At 47.8% G+C, this 22,548-nt stretch overlaps 3 protein-coding genes across 7 annotated transcripts; 1 reads left to right on the top strand and 2 right to left on the bottom strand.

The window, feature by feature from the left end:
* Positions 1 to 94: 94 nt before the first annotated feature.
* On the bottom strand, positions 95 to 13,511 carry HPS4 (HPS4 biogenesis of lysosomal organelles complex 3 subunit 2). 4 transcript variants are annotated; one of them, XM_090120878.1, is made up of 13 exons: positions 13,380 to 13,511; positions 12,638 to 12,728; positions 12,133 to 12,276; positions 11,139 to 11,246; positions 10,634 to 10,750; positions 10,403 to 10,497; positions 10,019 to 10,091; positions 9,340 to 9,373; positions 8,652 to 8,739; positions 7,293 to 8,190; positions 4,562 to 4,694; positions 3,810 to 3,918; positions 95 to 2,395 (listed from the first exon to the last, which is right to left on the bottom strand). In XM_090120878.1, the coding sequence occupies exons 3-13, from the start codon at positions 12,217 to 12,219 to the stop codon at positions 2,224 to 2,226; spliced, it is 1,914 nt and encodes a 637-aa protein (XP_089977004.1). In that variant the 5' UTR covers positions 12,220 to 12,276; positions 12,638 to 12,728; positions 13,380 to 13,511; the 3' UTR covers positions 95 to 2,223. The 4 variants fall into 4 exon arrangements, with proteins under 4 accessions (XP_089977004.1, XP_031448265.2, XP_089977003.1 ...); XM_031592405.2 differs by lacking the exon at positions 13,380 to 13,511 and adding an exon at positions 13,022 to 13,155; XM_090120877.1 differs by lacking the exons at positions 9,340 to 9,373; positions 13,380 to 13,511 and adding an exon at positions 13,022 to 13,155 and having other exon boundaries at positions 8,652 to 8,758.
* Positions 13,190 to 14,820, top strand: SRRD (SRR1 domain containing). 2 transcript variants are annotated; one of them, XM_031592410.2, is made up of 7 exons: positions 13,190 to 13,332; positions 13,400 to 13,440; positions 13,513 to 13,643; positions 13,729 to 13,827; positions 13,906 to 14,060; positions 14,305 to 14,350; positions 14,596 to 14,820. In XM_031592410.2, the coding sequence occupies exons 1-7, from the start codon at positions 13,220 to 13,222 to the stop codon at positions 14,818 to 14,820; spliced, it is 810 nt and encodes a 269-aa protein (XP_031448270.2). In that variant the 5' UTR covers positions 13,190 to 13,219. The 2 variants fall into 2 exon arrangements, with proteins under 2 accessions (XP_031448270.2, XP_031448268.2); XM_031592408.2 differs by having other exon boundaries at positions 13,400 to 13,643.
* Positions 14,456 to 22,531, bottom strand: TFIP11 (tuftelin interacting protein 11). The gene is made up of 12 exons (XM_031592404.2): positions 21,809 to 22,531; positions 21,412 to 21,565; positions 20,734 to 20,890; positions 20,434 to 20,561; positions 19,809 to 19,961; positions 18,527 to 19,036; positions 18,124 to 18,230; positions 17,723 to 17,891; positions 17,291 to 17,534; positions 16,805 to 16,947; positions 16,510 to 16,675; positions 14,456 to 16,200 (listed from the first exon to the last, which is right to left on the bottom strand). The coding sequence occupies exons 1-12, from the start codon at positions 22,003 to 22,005 to the stop codon at positions 15,845 to 15,847; spliced, it is 2,484 nt and encodes an 827-aa protein (XP_031448264.1). The 5' UTR covers positions 22,006 to 22,531; the 3' UTR covers positions 14,456 to 15,844.
* Positions 22,532 to 22,548: the final 17 nt, after the last annotated feature.

The raw sequence follows: 22,548 nt of genomic DNA, 5'->3' as shown, positions 1-22,548 counted from the left end.
GGCTTGTAACTGTCTGACAGTTTGGTAACATTCCTACAGTGGATAAGTAAAGATTATCAATAAACCGTTGTGCTGAAAACAGACCAGACTCTGCCTGCTTGTGTAACTGTTCCAGGGTAAAGCAAAACACAGAGGAGCTGGATCCTTTCCTGAGCTGGCCCCAGCAGCCCAGCTTGCTGTAAGGAACAAAGCATTGGAAATAACAGGAGCTGCAGAGCAGGAGGTGATGGGCTGAGGCTGAATTGACATGCAGTGAGTGAGGGCATGGCTTCAGCACAGCCCCAGCCCTAGCCCCCTGCCCGTGCTATTAGGGAGCACAATGGGCAGCTGCCTGGCAGCTCCCTGTATTGATCCCACTCCTCAGGTCCCTGCTGCCCTGCAAAGCTGGACAGCTGACCCCAGCCTGCCATCAGCCACCAGCACTGCCCCTGCCAAAGCAGCACCAGGAACCACCACATAGATCCAGTGCTCTTCAGGCTTGACAGAAGGGCCTTCCAAAAGGAGAAAAAATAAATAAATTCCCCAATCCACATTTTGGAAAACATTTGCAGCTGCCTGCAGTGACACATCAAGGGCAGCAAGCAGCCTCAACAGGAGCAGCTCTAGGATGTCGTGCTGCCTTTCACACAACATTTGCCATCCTTCTGCAAAAAAGCCAGTACCCAATACATCCCCCTCCAGCCCCAGGGCAGCTTGGCACTGCTCAGCATCAGCCCTGACCCCCACAAGAAAGACACAGCCAGGGCAGCAGCTGCTCCTCATCATTGCACTTTAACATGACCCTTCTAAACATCCTCCCTCCCATGCAACCATTAAGCCTGGAGCGCTTTACTATCCTACCCTAAAGACCATGTTCCTCTGTTGCAAAACCCTGGAGGCTATCCTGGAGGCCAGATGCAGCTCAAGCAGCAGAACACAACGGAACCAGCCCAGCTGTTCACTGCTAACAGACGGCACAGCAGATTGCAGCAGAAGATTCCTGAAGGCATCTATTCTGTGCTTTGCTGCTGTGCCAGAAATCCCTCCTGTCCCTCTCAGGCTTTTCCTTCAGCTCCGCGCTTCCTGATGGAGCACACATCACTGCAGGAGCTCAGCCAGGAGGGAGCTGACAGCACCGTTCAGGTCACCCAACCCCAACACGAGCCACAAACAAGGCAGAGTGAGTAGGACTCTGGCCGCCAACACAGAGCTCTTGGATGAGTCTTGGAGACTTTTATTTTCACAGTGATGTGCACGTACGTAGCAGCAGCAGTCTCAGAACACAGCACAGTCAGATGGCAGGATTCATCACTCAGGGCTGGCAGCCATCACTACCTGTCCTACCCCCGCAAGTCACTGACCAGGGGATGACAAGCAGAAAGACAACAAGTGCCAAGGAGCTATAAAGCCTCTTTGGTCTCATCTGCTTAAGGGGCTGGTCTCTACCTTCTCAGCCAATGGAGTGCAAACAAATAGAAAGCCAGGAGGTGAAGCATGGTACTCCAACAGGAGGGGAAGGACATGGGTGGCTGAGGAGCAGAGGGTTGTAGTGCATTCAGGGTCCCCAGGGGAGGCCAGAGGTTTGCAGCACCTTTCTGCTTTCTGGTGGGCAGCTTGTAGAGAACACTGAGCAGGCATGGGCAGAGGGACAAGGATTTGCTAAATACAGCTACAGAATAAAACCTACTGACAACTACTGGAGGGGAGCAAGGAGTTTCACAGCACTTGTTCTATTCCAGTTAGTCAGCTTGCAAGCTATTAATCAAGATAAGGCACTGTGTTGCAGCAGGGAATCATTTCTGTAGATAAAGAGGTATAAAAAAAGCCCAAGTCTGACCAGGACAAACACAGTAACAGAACTCAAGGCGAGTGCAGGGTTTGAAAGCAAGCACTGCCCAGTAATCCACTGTCCTGTGTAGCTTAGAGCAATGAGAGGTTCTACTTTTGGTCAAGGCACTCCAGGAGTCTGTCTGTAGTGGCAGAGCACCACAAGGAGTCCTACAAGTCAACGTAAACTGAACACCCCAACACAGCTATTTTCTATCTTCAGTCTTTGGTAAGTGCTAACATCAATGACATCATGCACAGGAGCAGGGCAATAAGAGTGCTCCTTCATCAGGGCAGGCTGGAGACCACAGTTAGCACAGAGCATTGTGCTTACAGAACAAAAAGCTTTGAGAATTTGGTTACTGGAGATGAACCAGCTTTCGTTATTGCTGAGATACACTACCTCAGTGCATCAGTTCAAAATAGGTTCACTCCATGCTTCAGCAGCTTTTGCTTGGCCTTGTTTGGCAAGCTGAAAGCACTGTCCTGAGGGTTGGGAGCACCCGAGTTGCGGAGCGGAGCACCCAGCTGCTGGAAGTAGGTCTCCTGGACGGGGTTCCGGCAGGCATACACTGCTGTGGAGGCATTCCTGGGGAGACAGAAGAGAAAGCAGAAGTCAGGACTTACAGTTTTGTGCTTACAGTGCTGGGCACTGGAATGCTCATAGCACTGGACTCCCACCTAGTTAGAGGGACTTCAAGATCCATCTAAACCCTGCAAAGTATTACCAGAAGGCCACAGGGAATCAGACCTTCCTTCTGAAAGGACTAGATCCTAAAAGAAAGGGTCATATATCCTTCATGGCCTGTGACCAGCTCAGAAGATTAACACCTAACTCACTGCTGCTGTCCATAAGCAAATCCCAGCACATCACCCTGCAACAGGAACCACAGAGGTTATTTAGTCACATGTGTGATGAAACTAAGACACTGATCAGATACTGTAACCAAACAGGCTCAAGTCATTGAGTAAAAAACCAGCACTCTCAGTGTTTACCTGTGAGAGAGCTCGGAGGAAGCAAAGCAAAGGACTCTGCATTCCTCCTTGACAGCGGAAAGCAGCAACTGATATGTTTGCTGACACCCTCCTGTGACAACTCCCCATAAAAGAAAGCAGTTTTAGTCATCTTGTTACTCAGTCTGATTCACACACACAGTTGCTTTTTTTGGGGCAACACAGAATGCGCCAGCTTACCCAGTATCAGATTTAAGGAGCCAGTCAATCTAATGCTAAACAAGGAGTCTCCAGCACTGAAGTATATGATTCACATTCCCTTGGCAAGCATCATAAAAAGTGAAGCAGAAATTCCCAGAAGCATCTTTATTTCATCACGTTTTGGACAAACAAGCGTGGCCAAGCAAGCAGAATCTCTGCTCACACAACATAACCACCTTCTTTGAGGATGCAGGAGCATAGAGTGCTGCAGCACAGAAGCAGCCTTAGCTGTGGCTGCGTGGAGAGGCTCTGACTGTGATAAGACCATCTTGCTTGGCGCATCACAATCGAGTTTGCCACGCACATTACTGTGTGTTTCCAACTCAACAAGCCGTGCAAGAAAACAAAATCTAGGTTGCCAATTCTGTGAGCCTTTGGCTCGCAGCCGAGACAAATTTATTAGGAACAGCTATATTTAAAACTGTCTCTTAGAACCTTATGTTGCCAGGATCTGATAATATTCTAGCATTATATCTTAATCCAAACCCATGGCACAACTCAGCCATGCCTTCAGCTCACTCACATCAGTGCCATTTTAGCTTATTAGCACCCAGATCACACTACAGGCAGAATATTAAGCACCTTGCATCTGAAGAGCAGTCTGCTTAATAAAGAATGAGGGAATAAGGTGATACAACTAACCACTGCTAAGAGACTCCACTGCGATGACAGCACTTGCCAGACCTCAGCAAGCAGTGCCAGAGAGCACTGATGCAGCATTCACCTACTTCATACGCTAAACAGCAGCCCTGTGCCTAGAAGAGGAGGGAGTAATGAACACACCTTACCTAACAATCACTTCTGAAACAGTTGGAAGCTGATTGAAGTCGGAGTGGATCAGCGTGGCAGCCCTCAGGAAGTGCCGATCCAGAGGGCCAGATGGATGGGGCACATTGGCTGCAGGACACAAGCAGGGGAGTGTTAAAAGCCTGTGCTGTGAAGAAGAATGCTCCTATTTCCCGAGCAGAAAAATGCTGTGGATTTCTCCTACTACATTCCCTGTGTCAGCAGAGCAGAGTGGATGACACCCTAAGTCCCAGTGTAACCTCAACATCCAGTAGCTGCATATTGCTCAGCCACACACAAAGCCTGGGGTGCTGGGGTGCCCCACTGACTCTGTCCACGTGTACCCAGACTGCAGGGGCGCAAGGAAGACTTGAGGTGTGGTCACCTGCAATCACTGGGGTTTCTCTCATTCCCTAGGGTGATTCTTCTAAGCTGCAGAGAGCCAGGCTGTTGCCTGGGGAGCTGCCAGGAAAAGGGAAATATGAGAATGAACAGGAGCAGTTTGTGCACGGGGCTTCCTGCATGCACGTGGTCTGCCATCAGCCCAGGGCAGCATTCTTCCAACTGCTGGCTACCATCAGCTCCCAGATCTTGCTTCTCCCAGCTAGAAACAACTTAACACTGCTGTACCATCACTCAGGGCCATTTCTTAAGTGTCAGTTGCACCAACTTAACAAGCAGCGTCTGAGAAGCTGTCTGAAACATGAGGAAAGGTTACCACAAACCCCAAACAGTCCATCAAGTGCAGACTTACCTGTGAGCACATTCTGGATGCAGTCATAGTGAGTGAAGCTGTAGGTTGCCTTGGCTGAGGACAGAAAGTCTTTGGGCAAAGTCTCCCTCAGATGAACCTCGAGGCCATTCAGAGAAGCCAGACTGCTGTGGTACTGTATACAGGGTAAAAGGCATATGTTAGAGCAGACGTGCAAGGAGGCAGTGTAGGGAGCATGGTGACTGATGCACATGTTACAGGGATCAGAGCCCTCCTGCTGCTATACAGGCTCCCACCAGAACTGTGGCAACATGGGCAGAAGGAAGCAGTGAGATGGGGACTGAGAAAAGGGCACCCCAGCCTGGAAACAAGCCATTAAACCACCTGATGCTATCTGCAACAGGAAGACACCATTAATTTATTATCAAACATTACCCATCCAGGGCTCATTTTTATATCCTGCCCATGACTTTCTGCAGCAAAGAACACTGCTCTGCTGTTCAGCTTTATACCAGAAAGATACAACACGAGATGCAGATGTACACATCTGGGATGGATTTAGGTGCCTGCAGAGTTTCCTGCAGCACTCTCTCTGTACCCCAGATATATACTCCTAATGCCCCCTGCCTGGGCATGGAGGCTGCAGGCAGGCACTGGGTTATCACTAGGAGGGAAAAAAGCAAATAAATGCATAGTTTACCTGAAGGCAGTGACAGCCCAGTAGGGAGCTGCAGACCTGAGTGACACACACACATCAATGCAATGGTACGCAGGGGATGGGAGCAGGACAGCTCTGTGAGGGCCTGATGCTCCTCACAAGGCTCTGGACCAGCAGTAGGACTGCAGCCTCGGTGCAGCGGGCAGATTAACTCCATTATCTCCCTAATCCTCCACCTCCCTCCCCAGCTGTGTAGACGATCAGGCCTCCATTCAGCACAACACAGGTTGCCCTTGACCCCAGGTTGCAGGACAGATCTGCTTTTCTATGCAATGAAGAAAAGGGATAAGAGCCTATAGCCTACACAGCCACACACCAGGACAAGGCTCCTGCCTGCTCTGCAGCCAAGGTCTGCACTAGGAGCCACTCCCTGGGGTCTGGTCTCTGCTGCTTGCTGCTTACAGCTGCACAAGTAGCATATTTTACCCTTCTTTGGTGTCATTCAGGGACCTCAAAGCACTCGACAAATTAACTACAACTAAGCTTTGACAACCCTGAGAGCTAAGGGTCATTTTTAATCCACAGATAAACAAAGGAACAGGCTGAGGCTGAGCTTGTGCCTCATGCCCAAGCACGATGCCAGCAGCAGCCTGCAAGGTCCCAGCTCTGTGACCTGGAGCAACACAGTGTTCCTCTTGGGACAGCAGGACTGGCAGCACATCTCCACCAGAAAGCAGCACTTGAACGAGTTGAGTGACAAGCCAAGCCAGGGTGGGTCCACTGTGCTCACTGCCAGTCATTCTCAGGTTTTGATGGGGAAAAAGACATGCAATGCATGTCTGTCACCAACAGTACTAACCCAATCTGCATCAGCAAGGACCTCCAGCTCTCAAGCCAGCAGTCCCTACCTGCACACAACCCGCAGCCTCCTCCCTTCACCAGAGCAGGCACAGCACAGTGGGAGCTGTGCAGCCCTGGTCCAAACAAGCAGAATGGAGACAGGGCAACCTCACACAGCTGCTGCAGGAGGTGAAGGCTTGCTGGCTCCTGCAGCAATCCTTCCTCCAGCAAGGCAACCCCTGCGTGCTATGCATCCCCCTGTGTACAGGGGTAACAGACACAGCCCCCCGAGTCTCAGAGCACAGAAGCAAAGAGTAACCTTGAGGCTCCACCAATGCTGGGAGGCAGCATTAGTCTGAGCTCTCCTCCACCTTCCAGTCTGACAGCTAAAGAAATGAGGTTGTTCCTATGGCAACTGGCATATCAAACAGGCCTCTGCAGCTTTGACTCAGCTCCCTGGCTGAGGCAGAGGCAGGGCATCGCTCTGCAGACGAATACTTCACAGGGAAACGCCGGGAGCAGGCACATCCTTCCCCCGCACTCGTGAGCAGCTCATTAACTGCACTGCTCAGCAGGGAGCTGCACACAGCAGTGGAGGCATCCTGGATTGCTCCAGTGCCTGACCTACATGGATGGGTGCTCTACTGGCACCCATCACTCCTGCTGCAGGTCCCTGGGTAGGGGGAAGTGGAAGCAAGGGGAGGTAAGGAACAGTCAGGCAGGTGGGGAGGGGTCCAAGCAGGCTGGGAGGGGATTCTAGGCAAGCAAACTCATTTGGAGAGGAAGCGCTACTTGGAGCTGCTGCCAGATACATCTTGTTGGTGCCTCCAGACAGAAACTGCGACACACAATGTGGAGGTTAAACAGAGAACATACCTTGCTTTCCAAAAAGCACTACAGAACTGACAGGGTTTCCAGCAAATCCCAAAAGCAGCATGGCTGCCTGGCAGCCAGCAGGGCTGTCTCACGCTTGCACTGACACGTTCTGCTCAGGAGTGTTGCACGGGTGCTAACACACAATAACAGCTCTGGGTGCCACCCATGACAATGCACCCACCTCTCAGGCTGGCTCCTCATGCTCACTAACAGATCTGACTTCTCTCTGCTTGTGGCAACTCTGCTCAGCAAAGCGACTTTGCCTTCCATGCCACAAAGCGGTTAAGAGATAGGGACACAGATTCAACACTCACTCTCCACTACCAGCCCCCATCCCACCCTACCGCAAGCCCAGCAGCTGTGAGAGATCTACAGGTGTGGAAGACATTTCCTACTTACCACATCCTCAATTGAGCTCTGGTCATATTGGAGGCAATCTTCAGCTAGCAGAGAGAGCACGAGCCCCTTGATGCTGTGGACATACAAGCTCATCTGAATGAACTTGCAGTGCTTATCTGACTCTATGCCCTGGGCTGCCAGCCTGTCTGCCTGCAGCCAGTCCTGCTCCCCACTCTGGGTACAGCCTGTGTTCTCTGCTGGGGCACTGGGCAGCCCCTCCTGAACATCCACAGCCACCAGCTGATTCTTGCTTCCAAGCTCTGACTGCGAAAGAGGGGTTGGGCAATCCAAATTCCAACTACCACTGGCTGCATCACTTTCTGCAGAGATGCTATTTTGGCTCAGAGTCCCTTGTTCGTCTTGTTCACTTGACTTCCTTCTGCTCAGCTCTTGGGCAGCAGAGCAGGTAGTTGGACTGGCATTGTCTGCAAGACAGCTCTGACAACTGTGCTGTTCAACATGAACAACAGATTCCTGAGTGCTCTGACTCTCCTGTTCCTTGGCATATGGGTTTGGAAAGGAAAAGCCTTCCAGATATGAATCTGTAGTTTGAGCACACTGAGCAGTATGGAGATTGGAAGGGCTCTGCAGCTCTTTTTCGTGTCCATCTGATGATTTTCTATTGAGCTCTGACCTTTTATTGCCTGGGCTGCTCAGTTCTGCTGTTGGAGAACTCTTTTTCCTGGCTTCCATTTTGGGGGAGCCCTTCAAAGGAACTGTGTTTACAAAGCTGCCTGATTGCACGACATCTTCTGGTGTGGCTGTGCTTGAAGCTTGCTCAGTCAGCACAGAGATATCATTCAGGTCTTGGTTTATGTGAATTCCTGTTGATTCTGAAATTGCTGGGGAGCTGAGAGCCTTCTTCTCCCCTCTAGGGCTTGCTGGGGCCACAGTTGATCTAGCAGGAGATGACAAATTGATTAAACTACTGCACTACTCTGTTTGGACTTATTACATACCTAATAATTTTTATCACTTCCAGCTACAAAAGAACATCTACCTTGGTAAAAGACAAGGTATTTTCTAACACAGGTGAAAAGCATGGGTCTCTTACACTGCAAACTCCCAGGCATGTTACTCCCTTATTCACAACACACAAAGTCTTATAGAACAGCACTGTGAATTCAGAAACAACAGAACAGTTGGTTTTGGAAAACAGTTTTGCTTTAGGCCACTTCACAGCAGACATATGGATACCTGAAATTCTGTCCAGCCTCAAAGACCTCAGGCAACTTCAAAACACAGATGCTAGAGCCTGAATTAATGTTTTAGAAAACAACAGCAATGGCTGTGAAGATACAGTGCCACACGTAGCCCCTTGTCCTAAAAGCCTCTTTATGCATCACACTGCTTTCCTACCTATTCATCCACTCCACTCGGAGCACTGAGACTTCATCTTCTGTTAGGAACACCGGGATGATACAGACACCCTGTGGCAATGGAGAATCTGCAAGGGCAATGGAGGTCTGAGAATTACATTAGCATGCCCTATCATACAGAGCAGAAGCTAAACTCCACCCTGTTTCCTGGGGCATCACAAGATGACTGGGTCTGACTAGGCGGCAATTTCCTGTTCTCTTCATCTACTTAGTATCTAAAATGACACATTTTTCCCTTTTTCTTTTTTTCTCCCCCTCTCACGTCCTGGCAGAATATTTATTAATCGATGCTCAAAAACAACAACTGAAGGCTTGGACTGAAAGCATCAGCCATCTGTTTTCAGGGTTCTATCAGTGGCCAAGTAGACACATGGGTAACTGGAATAAAAGCAGGCATGTTGGGCATCTGCAGAACTCACAATTAAACTCAAAAGAGCAAACCTCCTTTGTTTAGCTGAAGGATCTAGTTCTGATTACACAACGCCTACTGGCACATGCTGACTAGCAGCAGCAGTACCCCCAGGGATATGCTCATGCATTCAGCAAGAGCTTTGACACAAATCCCAGCAAACTGCCTCACATTCTCACTGCAGAGAACACAGCCCAGAGGGTTGCCATTCACTACTGCTGGGTGCTTGACTATCAGCACTCTGCAGCTGGATGCTCACCAGGCTCCTGCTGCTCCTCACCTCCAGGCTCACTCTGAAAGAAAAGTCAAGAATCAGCTCAGTGCCCCCAGGACATCCCTTTCAGTCTCCTCACAGAACAATGAGGGTCCTGTTTGTGACTACAGACCCTAGATCACCCCCTTGGTGGTCATCAGTTTACCAGGCTTGAAAATGATGAACTAGTAGTACCCTAGTAGTTCTCAAAGTCAAAGGGACTTCCCAAGAAAGAACATACAGCTGGGAAAAATACCATAATCTCTTATTACTGCCTACTGGAGTGCATAAAAACTTGGTTCTCTCAACCTGAGGGAGAAGAGAGGCCTTCCTCATGCTCAATCTTGATATTTTTTGAGATCTTGAACCCTATAAATAATTACCTGTGATAAAGGGCAATGAGAATCGATCTATTTGTCAGTTTCAGATACTCATTTTGGATACTGAACACTAAATTCCCAAATTTGGGTAAAACATTAATCAAACATCACATAAATGAGAATTCATGAACTCAGATTGAAAGAAAAATTTCTAGTGCCATGAAACCTTACTCAATCTTAATTAATAAAAGCTCTAATCATCAGCATCAATATGTTCTTCTCAATATGCACAAAATCTACGTGACAAGTTCCAGGTTTATCTACACAAGCATACATCTGCATGCAGAGAATGCTCAGCAACATACCTGGACTGAAGACTCACTGCCTTGGAGGAGAACTTTAGCAGTGAGAGGAGGTGGCAACTGGGTGCTCACAATCCTGTAAGAACAAAACAAAGTCATACACGAGCAGAGCTACACTTGCATCTTGCTGAGATCCACATTCTGCAGATCCTCCAAAAGGCCCTATAGGAGGGGAAGTTTCACTCAAGCACAAAGCCCTCTGCAGCACTGCAGTAAGGCCCAGAGAACACTGACAATGTGTGGTTAAAAAACAAAAAATTAAATCTCATGCAGACAGAACAGCAGCACAGCATGATGCACTCTGGGAACATGGTACTGAGAAAGCATAGATCTAATATGCAGATTTAACATGCAGGTTAAATTTCTGGGTCATGCCTGGTTACTTACAAGCCTTTGTAGATAATGCAGCCTGCCAAAACATGGGGAGACCGCTGGCAAGTCTGCAAGATGAGAGCTGCTTTCAGTAAAAGCAGTGGGTCCACCTAGACACAGAGAATCAGAAGTTATGCCAGAGAGCTCTTGGAAATACTTCAAATAGCAAAACAAACAAACAAAAAAACCAGAAATATTGGCACTAAGGCGTTGATAGAGCTGTGCATTGCAGAAGACAGACTTTACCTTGGTTTTGTCCAGATTCCAAAGAGAATTGAAAATCTTGTGGAGGTCATTGGTGCTTTTTTGGATATATTCAATGTATCTGTCCCATAGCCTGTTTAGTTTCTCCTGAGAAAACTCCTATGGACAACAAAAATCCATATGGCTATCAGTTCACAGTTCTCAATGCATTCACAGTGGCTACATGTAATCAGTCTGGGAAAGTATTTACAAATGGCAAAGCTTATGAGCATCAGGAGGAAGACAACGTGGGGAGAAAACTACCTTATGAACACCTAGTAAACATCTTGCAAGCATTTACACAGCCTTAGTGGAATAGGAGGATGGGTTTGTACACATCCAAAGATTACGATGTGAAAAGTGTGAGCTTAGTTTGATCCTTACAAGTAGGAAGACAGTGTAAGGGAACACAACAGTAGGTCTGTATGAGGACAGAGCTTGGCCAATATAGAAAGAGTCAGAGATCTCCTCCTAACCACAAATATTACAGCTGCTGATCTTTAGTTACCATGTAAGCTTGATGCACAGGTCCATTGTAGAATGTGAAGAGACTGATCAACTGCTCCAGAAACCGTCTACAGCTGATATCAGGGAGATCAACAGCACAGCCCAGCACCTTTAATGCAGAAAGCATTGAATGATGAGCACTCAGTGGGAAAACCCACAGACAACAGATGAGAACAACTCATACTGCTTTCTAATGAGTATCAAAGGTACACAAGCAGTTTTGTAGCAGGCAAACAATCCCCAGGTTCACAAGTCAAATGAAAAGGAAATCCAAAAATACCCACAGGAGAGCTCTGGCACAGACAAGATGAGTGAAAGAAGCTGGCAGTCCAGTGTTTTTACACACCCTCCTCTTCCATCACATGTCAGATGACCTAGCTCAGTGCTAAGTAAGCTGAATAGCACTACCAGTTAAACAGGTTCAACTGGCCTTAGTCCAGTTTCCCAGGGATGGTTTAGGGTACTTTTGTCATAACTTTACTGCACATAGCTCTTTTTACACTAAACATCTGTTAACACTGACAAAGCCTTGCAGCAGGAATGCTGAGGGTTAGAAAGTCAAACAGCAGCACTTCTACATGGGGAGACCACGTCCTTACTATAAGACAGAAGCTCCAGCACACAGGCTTCTGACCAGTCATTGCCAATAGCCCATAGATGGATATAACTACAAAAGCCTCTACTTTTGATAGACGTTGCCAGGTGCACATTGAGAACGTACGTTGGTTGTGAACACACAGATGAGGTACGTGAAGCTTTTTTAAAAACAGCTGAAGTGATCACCCTTACACGTGTTTACACGCTGTGGTAAACAAAACCTAAGTTACCTTGCAATGAAAAGTTGTGCATTGCAAGTTCACACCCTAGCTCTCCCCAGGTCTATCTGTGAGCAGGCCCATACCCTGAAAAGAAAAAAAAACCCTCTTAGTTTCATACAGCAGTTCAGACCTTCTCCCTGTGTTAGTTCTGTAGTGCCTCCAGACCCCAGGACTCACCCAGAGGTAGTCTCCATCCACGATAACTGCAAACTTGAGCTTTCTCAGGCGAATAAGGCTTGGAGGAACTCCTGAAATCTCAGTCATGCAGTGCACCACTCCAGCAATCTGCCCACACAGCAGCTCCTGCTGGTCAGGGAGAGTCTGACAAGGAAGGGAGGCAACAACAATTTACCGTCTTCTCTTATAAAAGGGATTGGGAAGGAAAAAAAGTCACAACAATGTCCATCAATTCAACATCAGATGCAGCAGCAGAAGCAAATCTCAGCACTGCTGGCACCCATGGGAGCAGAGTGTGGGCACTCAGTAGTGCCATGGGCAGCTCTGAGCTCCAGGCTGTGCTGCTCTGCTCACCCAACTCCAGCTCTGGGAGGTTTCTAAGGGCTTTTACAAACACTGAATGAGAACTAAGCCAAAGTTCCTCCTTGAAACCCTGAATCAGAATTATCAGCATGTTTTCACAGAGGCACCCATGTACAGGAACCAAAACAAACACAGCCCTTACCTGAGAAGGATAAAAATAACAAATCCCAGCGCTCGTAGGATCCCCCTCCTCCTTAACCTTGGAGCCATCGTAAAGGAAGAAGTAATTCCACCTAGAACAGCAAAGCATTGGCAGAGATGATTGAAACGCTTGGAAAGCACCACGTTTCTCCCCCCGTCACCTCAGGTACAGCACGGGCCGTTACGCGAGGCGTTCTCACAGAAACACCGAGATGGAGAAGCAGCACAGAACGGTGCCACGTTATTATAAACGGACCCCGCAGGGCCGGGCTGCTCCCGGCTGAGGGAGACTCGGCCCGCCCGGGTGCCACCCTGTGTGGGGGGGGCAGCGGGCAGCTCCCCCTCCGTTCCCGCACTCTCCCCGGACCGCCCGCACAGCGCTCACCACGAGGCCGGGCCGTGCTGAGGCCGAGCCATGAGCGCTGCGGCCTGGAGCGCTGCTCTGCCGGCGGGGCCGAGAGGAGCCACTCCCGCGCAGCACCGCCAATCATATGACCGCACCACGTGACCTCAAAACTACGGCGACCCGAGAAGGGCTGCGTGATCACGTGAGCGCGGCCCTACGGTGGCCGGGAGGGGCCGCATGGCGGCGGCGGGCGGGTGGTGCGCGGCGAGCGGGCGGCGGCGGAGGAGGAGGGCGAAAGAGAAAGAGGAGGATGGCGGTGCCGCGGTGCTGAGGCGGCTGCAGGACGCGCGGTGAGTGCGGCGCGCGCGGCTCTTCCCCCCTACCGAGCCCCGCTTACGGTCGCGTTTCCCCCCGCAGGGACGAGCTGCTGAGCTCCGGCTTCTGGGCGGCGAGCGCCGGTGCGTGCGGGGCGGCGGCGGGAGGAGGAGGAGGAGGAGGGCGGGGGCTGACGGCTGTCCCCGTGCCCGCAGGAGCCGTGCGGGAGCCGCTGGGCTCGGGGCTGGTTTGGCGCTGCGTGTGCTACGGGCTGGGGCGGTTCGCTGCCTGCCCCACCGCCCGGCTGCAGCTCGCCTTCCTGCTGCTGCTGCTCGAGATGCTGGCGGTAAGCGGCCACCGTGCGTGTACCGCCCGCGTCCCGTCCCGCTGTCCGCGCGTGTCCCCGTCCCACGCACGTCTGTGCCCCGCAGGTGCCACCCAGCCGCTGCTTCCTCTTCGACCCCGCCTTCTCAGAGCTGGAGCTGGCAGCGCTGGACGCACTGGGGCTGCGTCTGCTCCCGGAGAACGAGGTAAGAGGACCCCATCCCATTCCCAGCCCCAAGCTGTGTCCACGCATAACCACACTGTGACCACATTGTCCCCCCCAGGAGGGCAAGCACAGCATAAATGGATCTCCTACGCTGTTCTACATGGTGCACTGCGGCAAGGCACTGTACAACAACCTGCTCTGGAGGAACTGGTCTGTTGGTGCTCTGTCCAACATGGTCATCATTGGCAACAGCTTTAAGGGAATTGAGGAGAGGTAGGTACAGCCTTAGGACCCGTCTCCAGCATTATTTTCCACTCCTTGCTTTCTTAGACACTTATTTCTAATGCTTCCACAAGGGACTTCTATATGGTCTTCAATGTTTTGCCCAGTTTCAGCTTGCTGTCACAGTTGCAGTCATCAGCAGTCACTTCTTACCTTTTCCACTTAGAAAAGCTGTCTTCCTTTCATGGGAATGTCATGATTCTAATGCTAGTTTACCTCTTTTTTTTTTTTATAGGTTGCTGTCAAGAATATTGGAGAGAGATTACTCTTACATTGCAAAGGTAGGAAGCACTAAAGCTTTTTAAAACACAGCAATACTGTTTTGCGTTGACCCAGCACCTTTTAACAAGAAGGAACATAAATTGCAACTTCAAAGATGGAGGTGGTTGTTTTTAAAGCCAGGGACCATTTTATTATCTGCAGAACACACTGCAAAGAGGGGTACAGTTAACACAACACTCCCATCTTCACATAAGCTTGCACAAAAGTTCTTTTGCTCTGTACGTGTCTTCCCAACTGCTCTTAGATTTTAAAAGGGGTGGAGGAAGTTGCCCTCCCTGCTCACCCTCGGTACTCGGATACCTTCAATGACACCTCCATCCACTGGTTCCCTGCACACAAACTGGAGAGACTTTCTGCTGAAATTTGGGAGTTCGTGGAAGAGCCAACTTATGAGGAGTGTGACGACTTGGAGATCATCAAGAAGGGGGAGGAAGGGAGCCAGCACGGCCCTGCTCCAGTGCAGCCCTAACTGCTGTCTCTTCCCTCAGTCATCCTGCACAGCTGAGGTGATCAAGCACTGATAGTGCCATCACCATCTGCCATACGTGGCAGCACCTGAACACTGAGCTTGATGGGACATTTTTGTATCATAGTGATTTTTTATTAAAAAGTGAAAGCTCCACTTTTGACTTACACTCACTGAACTACAGCAAATTGAACTAAAAACTGCCTTTTAAACCATCCATACTGCATAACATTTGTTCTTTTGAGTGCTCTCCTTTCATGCTTTCGATTCAAAGCCCATGCCTATGCTGTGCACGTTTTGAAGTATCCAGAAGGGCAAGAGATTTGTGGGATGCGTAGCTGAAAGCTTTAGAAGCTAGTTCCTAACACACACTTACAAAAGCTTTTTTCACAAGCAGGGGATTTCAGCTGTTCAGTGCTACTAAAAAAGCTCTTCAGCCATTCCTCTATGAAGAATCAGGCCATTTCCCTCTAGGAAAAAAAAGCCTGTCGCCATTCTTCCCTACCATGCCTTGAGCTATTGAGTTCCCATGGCACATTTTAATGTGCTGGAAAGAATTTCTCTTCCATCTCTGAGAGGCGGGCCAAGTCCTGGTGGTATTCAGTAGAGAAGGGGCTGCTGTGTGCAGGACACCATTGAGACAGTAATTATCGCTGCCAGGGCAGTGCAGCTGTCAAAGAGAGAATCTGTTGGTGGAGCCTTTGAGGCTGATCTGCTGTTGGCCCTGCTTTGAGCAGAGAACAAATGCCAGCAGTCCCTTCTAGCCCTCATTTGTCAAGTGGTTTGAAACAATTATTGCTGAGTCTGTGTCACAAGTGGCAATTACACAAGCATCAGAACTGCTTGTTCCTCCCTTTGCACCAGCTTCCATGTATCATTTCACCTCTTGACACTGTTGTAACAGCCAAGAAAACAATCCTGGCATACAGCTGAAGTACCACTATTCACAAATCTGTAACGTCTTTATTCTAAGACAGTTACAATAAAAATATTAGTAAGATCACCTTTACAGTTCCAAGCAGGAGCCTCACTTGGCCATATCAATGAGACTCTGGAGAGAGGTTGGCACCCAGGTCTTTTCCCCTTGTACAAATACAACTCCTCTGTCAATGTAAATCACAATCCGTCCAAACGTATATAACTGCTTCCCTTCGTGTCGTTTTCCGATCACAGGCATGAAAACAATGTTGTGTTCCTCTGCTTTTGTCTGAATTAGGTCCTTAAAATTCATTGGCACAGAGCTGGCAGCCATGCCTATGCCTCGCTGAGCCATGTTCTCAGCCTCTCGCCGCTCCTGCATGGCTTCGTACTGGAAGTCTTTCCTCCTCTCCGTGTGAGTAAGGTATGCAATGTTCTCCCGGGCACCTGGCTGCATGTAGCCACCTGTTGGGGAGAAAAAAGATGTGTGAAAACCACAAGCAAGGTCCATGGGGAAACTCCAGTCCAAGATGCGTAAGGTATTAAATGCAGTGAGACTGAGCCATAGTGTTCTGAATCATCCTTCACGCATTTTTATTGCTTGCATTTACGATGTTGCTGTTAATACAAAGACTATCTAGATGAATCAGAAAACTGTAGCTAAAGTTACAGGACCTAATACGGTCCCAAACTGAATCTGAGCATGCACAGGAAAGGATGCTGCACTGTTACTGACAAAGTATGAAAGCGAATACACCACAATAAACCACCTACCAACACTGGAAGAGACAGCCCGGTTCATGATATCAAGAGCTTCATTAAATTTGTCTTTGATTGATGGATGTGCCAACACTTGGTCTGAGAACATAGACTTCCAGCCCAAGTACCACTTCGTGATCTCTTCGTAATTGGGGCTATTACTAAGCCAAGAGCACAGCACCTGCAAAACAACATGAACAAATTCAACAGGATAGATATATTTATGGAAGTCCTTATTATTAGGTCAGAGTCACTGAAACACTTCACTCTGAATCACATCTGTCTGAAATTACTCAGCCTTGTTCCTCACCTGCAGCCATTTTGGGAAGAAGTGTTTCTCTAGCAGCCCAACAAGACTAGAAACAGAAATCATTCCCTCCCAGTCGATCACCCAGTAGAAGGCATCCATGTGCTGCTGATGAGGGTTTATTATAAGTTCATTCAAACACATTCCTGGAAAAAGGGGAAGAACAGTTACAGAAGTACCTGACTTACCAGTGCCCTGACCTATCTAATAATGATGTATACGTGAGGAGCAACTGTATTGCACTGTATTACCTGCAGGATCTTTAAAATGTTTGGCTGATCCCTGCCATCAAAACAGTACCAATTCAATTTCCCTCAATTACAATTTACAGCCAAAACTGAGAAACTTAAAACATTCAGCTTTTTTTTTTTTTTTTTTTTTGTACCAGAGCCTGTTAGCCAGATTGCAGAGCTAAATGAGGAATTGCAAATCTCACAATGAAAGCATTAGCATAGGTGAAAGAATTAAAATGCCTCTCCCTTGTCTCACCGAGTTTAGGCACAATGTTCTTGACCATGAAAGCCTCCCATGACCCGGGTGTGAACACATCCTTCCAGGGCTGAAGGATAAGTTTGGCTGAGGAGTCACTGGGATGCCATTTCTGCAGTGCGTTCGCCAGCTTGTTTCTGATGGGAGAATAAAGTGGTTCCAATCGTGCCTGCATCAGGGGAAGCCAGGGATGGATCCAGGAATGGATTGGGACTGTGTCTGTCAAAGGATTCCAGTTTTCAACCTTAAGGCAAAACACAGAAGAGATTTAATTTTCTACTGGCACAAAGTCTTCCCAGATGCAAATAACCCCCTAACTCAAAAATACGTTGGCAAAGGCAACAAACTGGTATTGTGGAAGCTGCAAGTTGACTAAAATTCAAATAGCGGTTCAAAATAAGGTTTCATTCTAATACAGCTCTCTTAACCAACCTCTTTCTGTAGCTTGGGGAAGATGAGCTGATCCAGAATATTATCCAGTATCCACACAGGAATGATGTGTACCCAACTATCCAGGAAATCCACCATTGATCCACAGTTCCTTGGCTGCCACTGTGCCACTATGTTTCTGACATACGGCATCCAGATTTCCCACATCAGTCTGGAAAAAATAAAGAAATCAAAGCTAAGGTTAAAACTCAAGCCTCACGCCTAGGAAAACTGAATGGATAACCGTTATTTAAAAGCCTCTTCCTTTTATATTGCTGACAGCTGGATTTTAAGAGACATCTGAAAAGAATTATCTGGAAAGTACACTTTTAACTGCTCTTCACCATCGTGGAGGAAGCAGCATTTAAAGATACTAAACAAAGTACAATTAATTTGTTCTTTACCTGTGAAAAGCATCTGTTGATAGGTCCTGCCCACCATGTGATAACAGCTGGTCGTTTTCCAAAAGGCTCTTCCACTTGGCTATAATCTCTGTGCCATATGTACAGTCCTGGAAATGATAAGGTTAAATGATAGGTGGACTTAATGAATTTTCATTCATTTCAGCTGATATCTACAAAGAGCAGGCTCTGCTACAGGCAGCTTTCTCACATTTATCTCACTACGGCATAAACACAGGGTTTTATCTGGAGCTTTCTCTTCTGCTCTCATGTGTGAGGAAAGGTGGCTTTTTTCATTTCCTCTCCCAACTAATCAAGAAATTTGGGCAAGGAGAGGAGAAGGCAAGACAATAAAATAACTTATACCATCAAAAGGGAACTGCAGATAAATCACACTAATATTCACCTTGAGGGGATCCCAGTTCTTGAAGTAATCTTTCATGAGAGGATAGACTATTGCTACTGCCAAGTCTACCCTATCAGACATTCTGTACTCTTCATAGTACTTGTCTTGAAGTGTCTCAAAAATCTTTGCACACTCATCCAAGGTCAAAGGATTTTCACAACTGGGTTGCATCCGTCTCTCACACTCTTCCACCATGTCCAGGACTTTGCTGAGATTGCTAATTGCTGTCTCCTCATGCGAGAGAATTTCAGACATCTTCTGTATCTCATGGGTTAGGTTGACTACCATGTCTCTCTCATACTGCAGCTGACGGTCGCTCTGGATGATCTCCTGCTCCGTGATGTCAATGAGAAGCTGCAAGTTGTGCTCCAGCTCAGGTAGGGCAAATCCCTGGGGCTTAGAGTCTTTGCCCAGCAGCTGCTGAGGATTGTCATCAGGGATATTGTGTTTGTGGCTAATTTGACTGTAGCTGTAATAAACCTTTTGCTCCCGGCCCGTCATATCTATAACCTTCCAACAAACAAGAAAAAAAGTTGTCTTAAAAAGTGCAATTAATGTTTAAAAAGAGGAAATACCTTGTTCCAATTTGAAAATTGGAGATTTCCAACTACTCCAGCAGGCTAGTAATAAAATCTGGTTTTGAATGGGGCAGCCTGAGAGCACCACTGAAAAGGCCTGCTCCTGATGCAAAGATTTAGAGTAAATGAAGAACAATTTGAGGTCAGAGCTCAAAGATTCTACCTCTGATCTCAGTTTTACCATTTTGCTGAGTTAATCTAAGAACAGCAATTACTCACAACTGCAAAGAAGTCTTAGGTAATTTTATACTTTTTTATAGACTTGTCAATTTAAATGAGTAACTTCATTAAGAGCATTAAAGACAAGTTCTTTACAGTCTGAAAGCTCTTCTACCTAAAAAGTACTGTATGTTTAGTTGCACAGTCCCAATAAGGACAGATGCGCTTACAGAATTGGGCGAGCTATGACAAATGTGAAACAATTAACTTACAAAAGCAAACTAACAAGAAAACTAATCTTCTAGAAAACTAATTTTCTCAAGATCAAGATGTTCCTCAAGGACAAGTCCAATGTTGCAGGCTATGTTGTGGTCTAATAAATGATTCAGCAATCTATCTGAAGCCTTGATTTGCATGAGGCTATGGACAACAATTGTCACCTTAACAGAAGCTAGTTCTAACCAATTGCCTAAAAGCACTCAACACTAATGCAAACTAATTGAATTGCTTCCCAGAGATGCCATCACTTGGTTTATCAGCCTTACCTTGACTTGAGAGAGCTCCTTCTGAGGGGTTGAAAGCTGTTTGTTAATCCTACCCTTGGCTTTCAGTTCTTCTACTGTTTTATAGCTGTATTTGGGCTTTTTCTTGCCTCCATTAGGATCCTTCCGCCACTGACTGAGTTCTTTTTGAAATTCCTAAATAACAACAAGGAGAAATTGCTATTGCTGTTCTCAGTCTTGCCTCAAATTTGGCTGTTTTCTATGAAAAAACAATCAGCAGATCAATGAAGAATGCTATGCAGCAGAACAAAAGGGAAAGTGACAAAGCAGAGCAAAAACTGGCTCAAATGCTGTGGTCCAGTCAAAAACCCTTTTCTCAACGTTATCACTATGTTTCTTATCTTTCTTTTTTTAAACAAAAGACAAATTACTTATCTGGGGGAAACTGAGGATGGGATTCTAGCAATGCTACTAGAATAAAGTGAGGCAGAATCAACATAAAGGACATTAAGTAACATGAAAATGTCTAAGTGAAATTCATGCTTTGTGTTTTTCGTTTCTTATCTAAAAGTAGATCAATTTCCTCTAACACAAAAGCTAGATACTAGAACTGAATTTTGTTTGCACAACACAACAGGATAAACGGATGTACCAGGAATACAAGTACCTCTTCAGCTTCTTCTTCCGAGTCAACAACAGGGAAGTCTTGCAAAGACTGGCTGGTTCTTTCAGAGCCATATGCTCCCACAGCTCCTTTGCCTTTTCTTTGCTTGGCCTCAATTGGATTAATAATACCTAACAAGAGACGAGTTAGATCAGAAGGAAGAAATTCAAACAAGAAAGAGCACTCGGCAAGAGAAGCAAGAGTTTCTCTGTAAGCCATTTCAAGTTGCTAGTTCTTGAACAATGCAGTCTCTTCTTCAAATTATTAGTTATTAAAAAAGAATCAAGTACAGGATCACAATACCTTGAGCATTCTTTCCAAGACCTCTTCCAGGGACATAACCCATCTTCTGGAGAAGTTTCTGCCCAATTCCCTTAGTGTGTCTCTCCCAGCTGCCAAAATCCATGAAAGATTTTGTGCCCCCTACAAAGCCTTTCTGACTGGGCTTGAAATTTCCACCCTATTAAAACAAAAACACAGAAGATTTTCAAGGTGCTGTAATAACAAAGCTCTGCGGAACTTCGCTCTGACACAAGGTATTCCTCAAAGCAATTCAGCTGTCAACACACTGCACTGTTTCTCCAGCTCTCTATGTCAGAAAGTCACTTGGGAGTTCCCTGCCATCGAAGAACTTTCCAAGTGAGATGTCAATTTTTAGGCTCTCTCAAGAACTTCACTGAAACTGCTTTCCAATTGTTTTTGTGCTTGACAACTGGAAGCAAGCCCACAATGGAGTGACGTTCCCAAGGATACACAACAATACATCAGGATATCCATGAAAAGGAAGAAAAAACACATCCCTCAACTTCATGCTGTACCCCATGTGTTACGTCAGTGTGAACTGTTTCTCCCTTTCTTTAGTGCTCTAGTTGGAAGCACTGTTGGAACTGACTTCGTCTTGGTTGGGCATTATTCCCAGAACTCAGACTGTGCTTTGAGCTCCACAAACACATTACAATGAAAACGTCCCAGATCACTCACTGTTTTCAATTTCTTTGGCACAAATTCTTTAGGGATCTCCTCCTGTTTAACGGGCTTCTCATCTTCATCAGAGTCCTCATCTGACACATCCTCAGCTGCTGACTTTTTCAACCCTGCGCTGATGAAGTTCACGGGGGCTGAGTAATCCCTAGAGCTGAATCAAAACAGGACCTGTAAGTCTTATAAACCGCCGGGCGGCACGGAAGTAAAAACATTACTTCTCTTTCGGCAACAAATATCGGTTCCTCCTCCCGATGACCGCCCGTACCCCCAACAAGCGCTGCTGCCCTGACAGCCCGCGGCCCGGCGCTGCAGCCACACGGAGCGGGGCTTTGGGGCTGCGGGACAGGCCCCCGCCCTATTCCCGCCAGGCCTGGTCCCTCCCCACCGCCCGCACCGCTTGCCGCCGAAGCTGGGCCGCTCCTCGTCCGAGTCTCGCTCGGCCCACACGCCGTAAGTGGCCTCCTCCTTGGTCTGCCGGTGCCGATGCCGGTGCGGGTTGAACTCATTCTGAAGGTCCCAGTCCGACACCTCGAAGCTCTCCATCTCCACGCCATCCTCCCCGTCCGTGCCGTACAGGTGAGACATCGACATGGCACCTCCGAGCGCCGCCCGCGCCGCTCGAACCTACCGCTACCACAGCACCGCGGCGCCCGGAAGCGAACCTTGCAACTTCCGGCGACGTACGAATACGTCACTCCAGCCCCTCCCCTAACCATAGAGACGCTGGCTAGAAGGAACGGCTCCGCTAGCGCCCCCTACTGGAGAGCGGCTCCTCGGGCGGCGGAGCGCCCCGCGGCCCCGCGAGGGGCAGCAGGGGGAGGGGCTGCGGCGTTAAAGCAATGCTCTAATCGTGGGAAACGAATAAGTACAGCCAAGAGTGAAACGAATGACCTCATATATTAATTCTTAAATAGAATCTGTCAATGACAAGTGATTGAAGAGGGAGTCCCGGATTGTCACCTGTACAACAAATGCTCTACACGGTTATGACACCTATTCTGACCTGCACGTTAAGGAACAGCATTACGAGACACTGAAATACGGCTCTAAAATGTTCTCCGGGAATTGAATAGAAAATCTCTTTCCAATGCACTTTGAAGGTTCAGTCGATCTTCATTTCCACAGATGTTTCAC

The sequence above is a fragment of the Phasianus colchicus genome, chromosome 18 (assembly GCF_987193195.1).
Source record: "Phasianus colchicus chromosome 18, bPhaCol1.hap1.1, whole genome shotgun sequence".
NCBI classification, from domain to species: domain Eukaryota; kingdom Metazoa; phylum Chordata; class Aves; order Galliformes; family Phasianidae; genus Phasianus; species Phasianus colchicus.
This window is presented reverse-complemented; position numbering and strand designations above follow the sequence as displayed.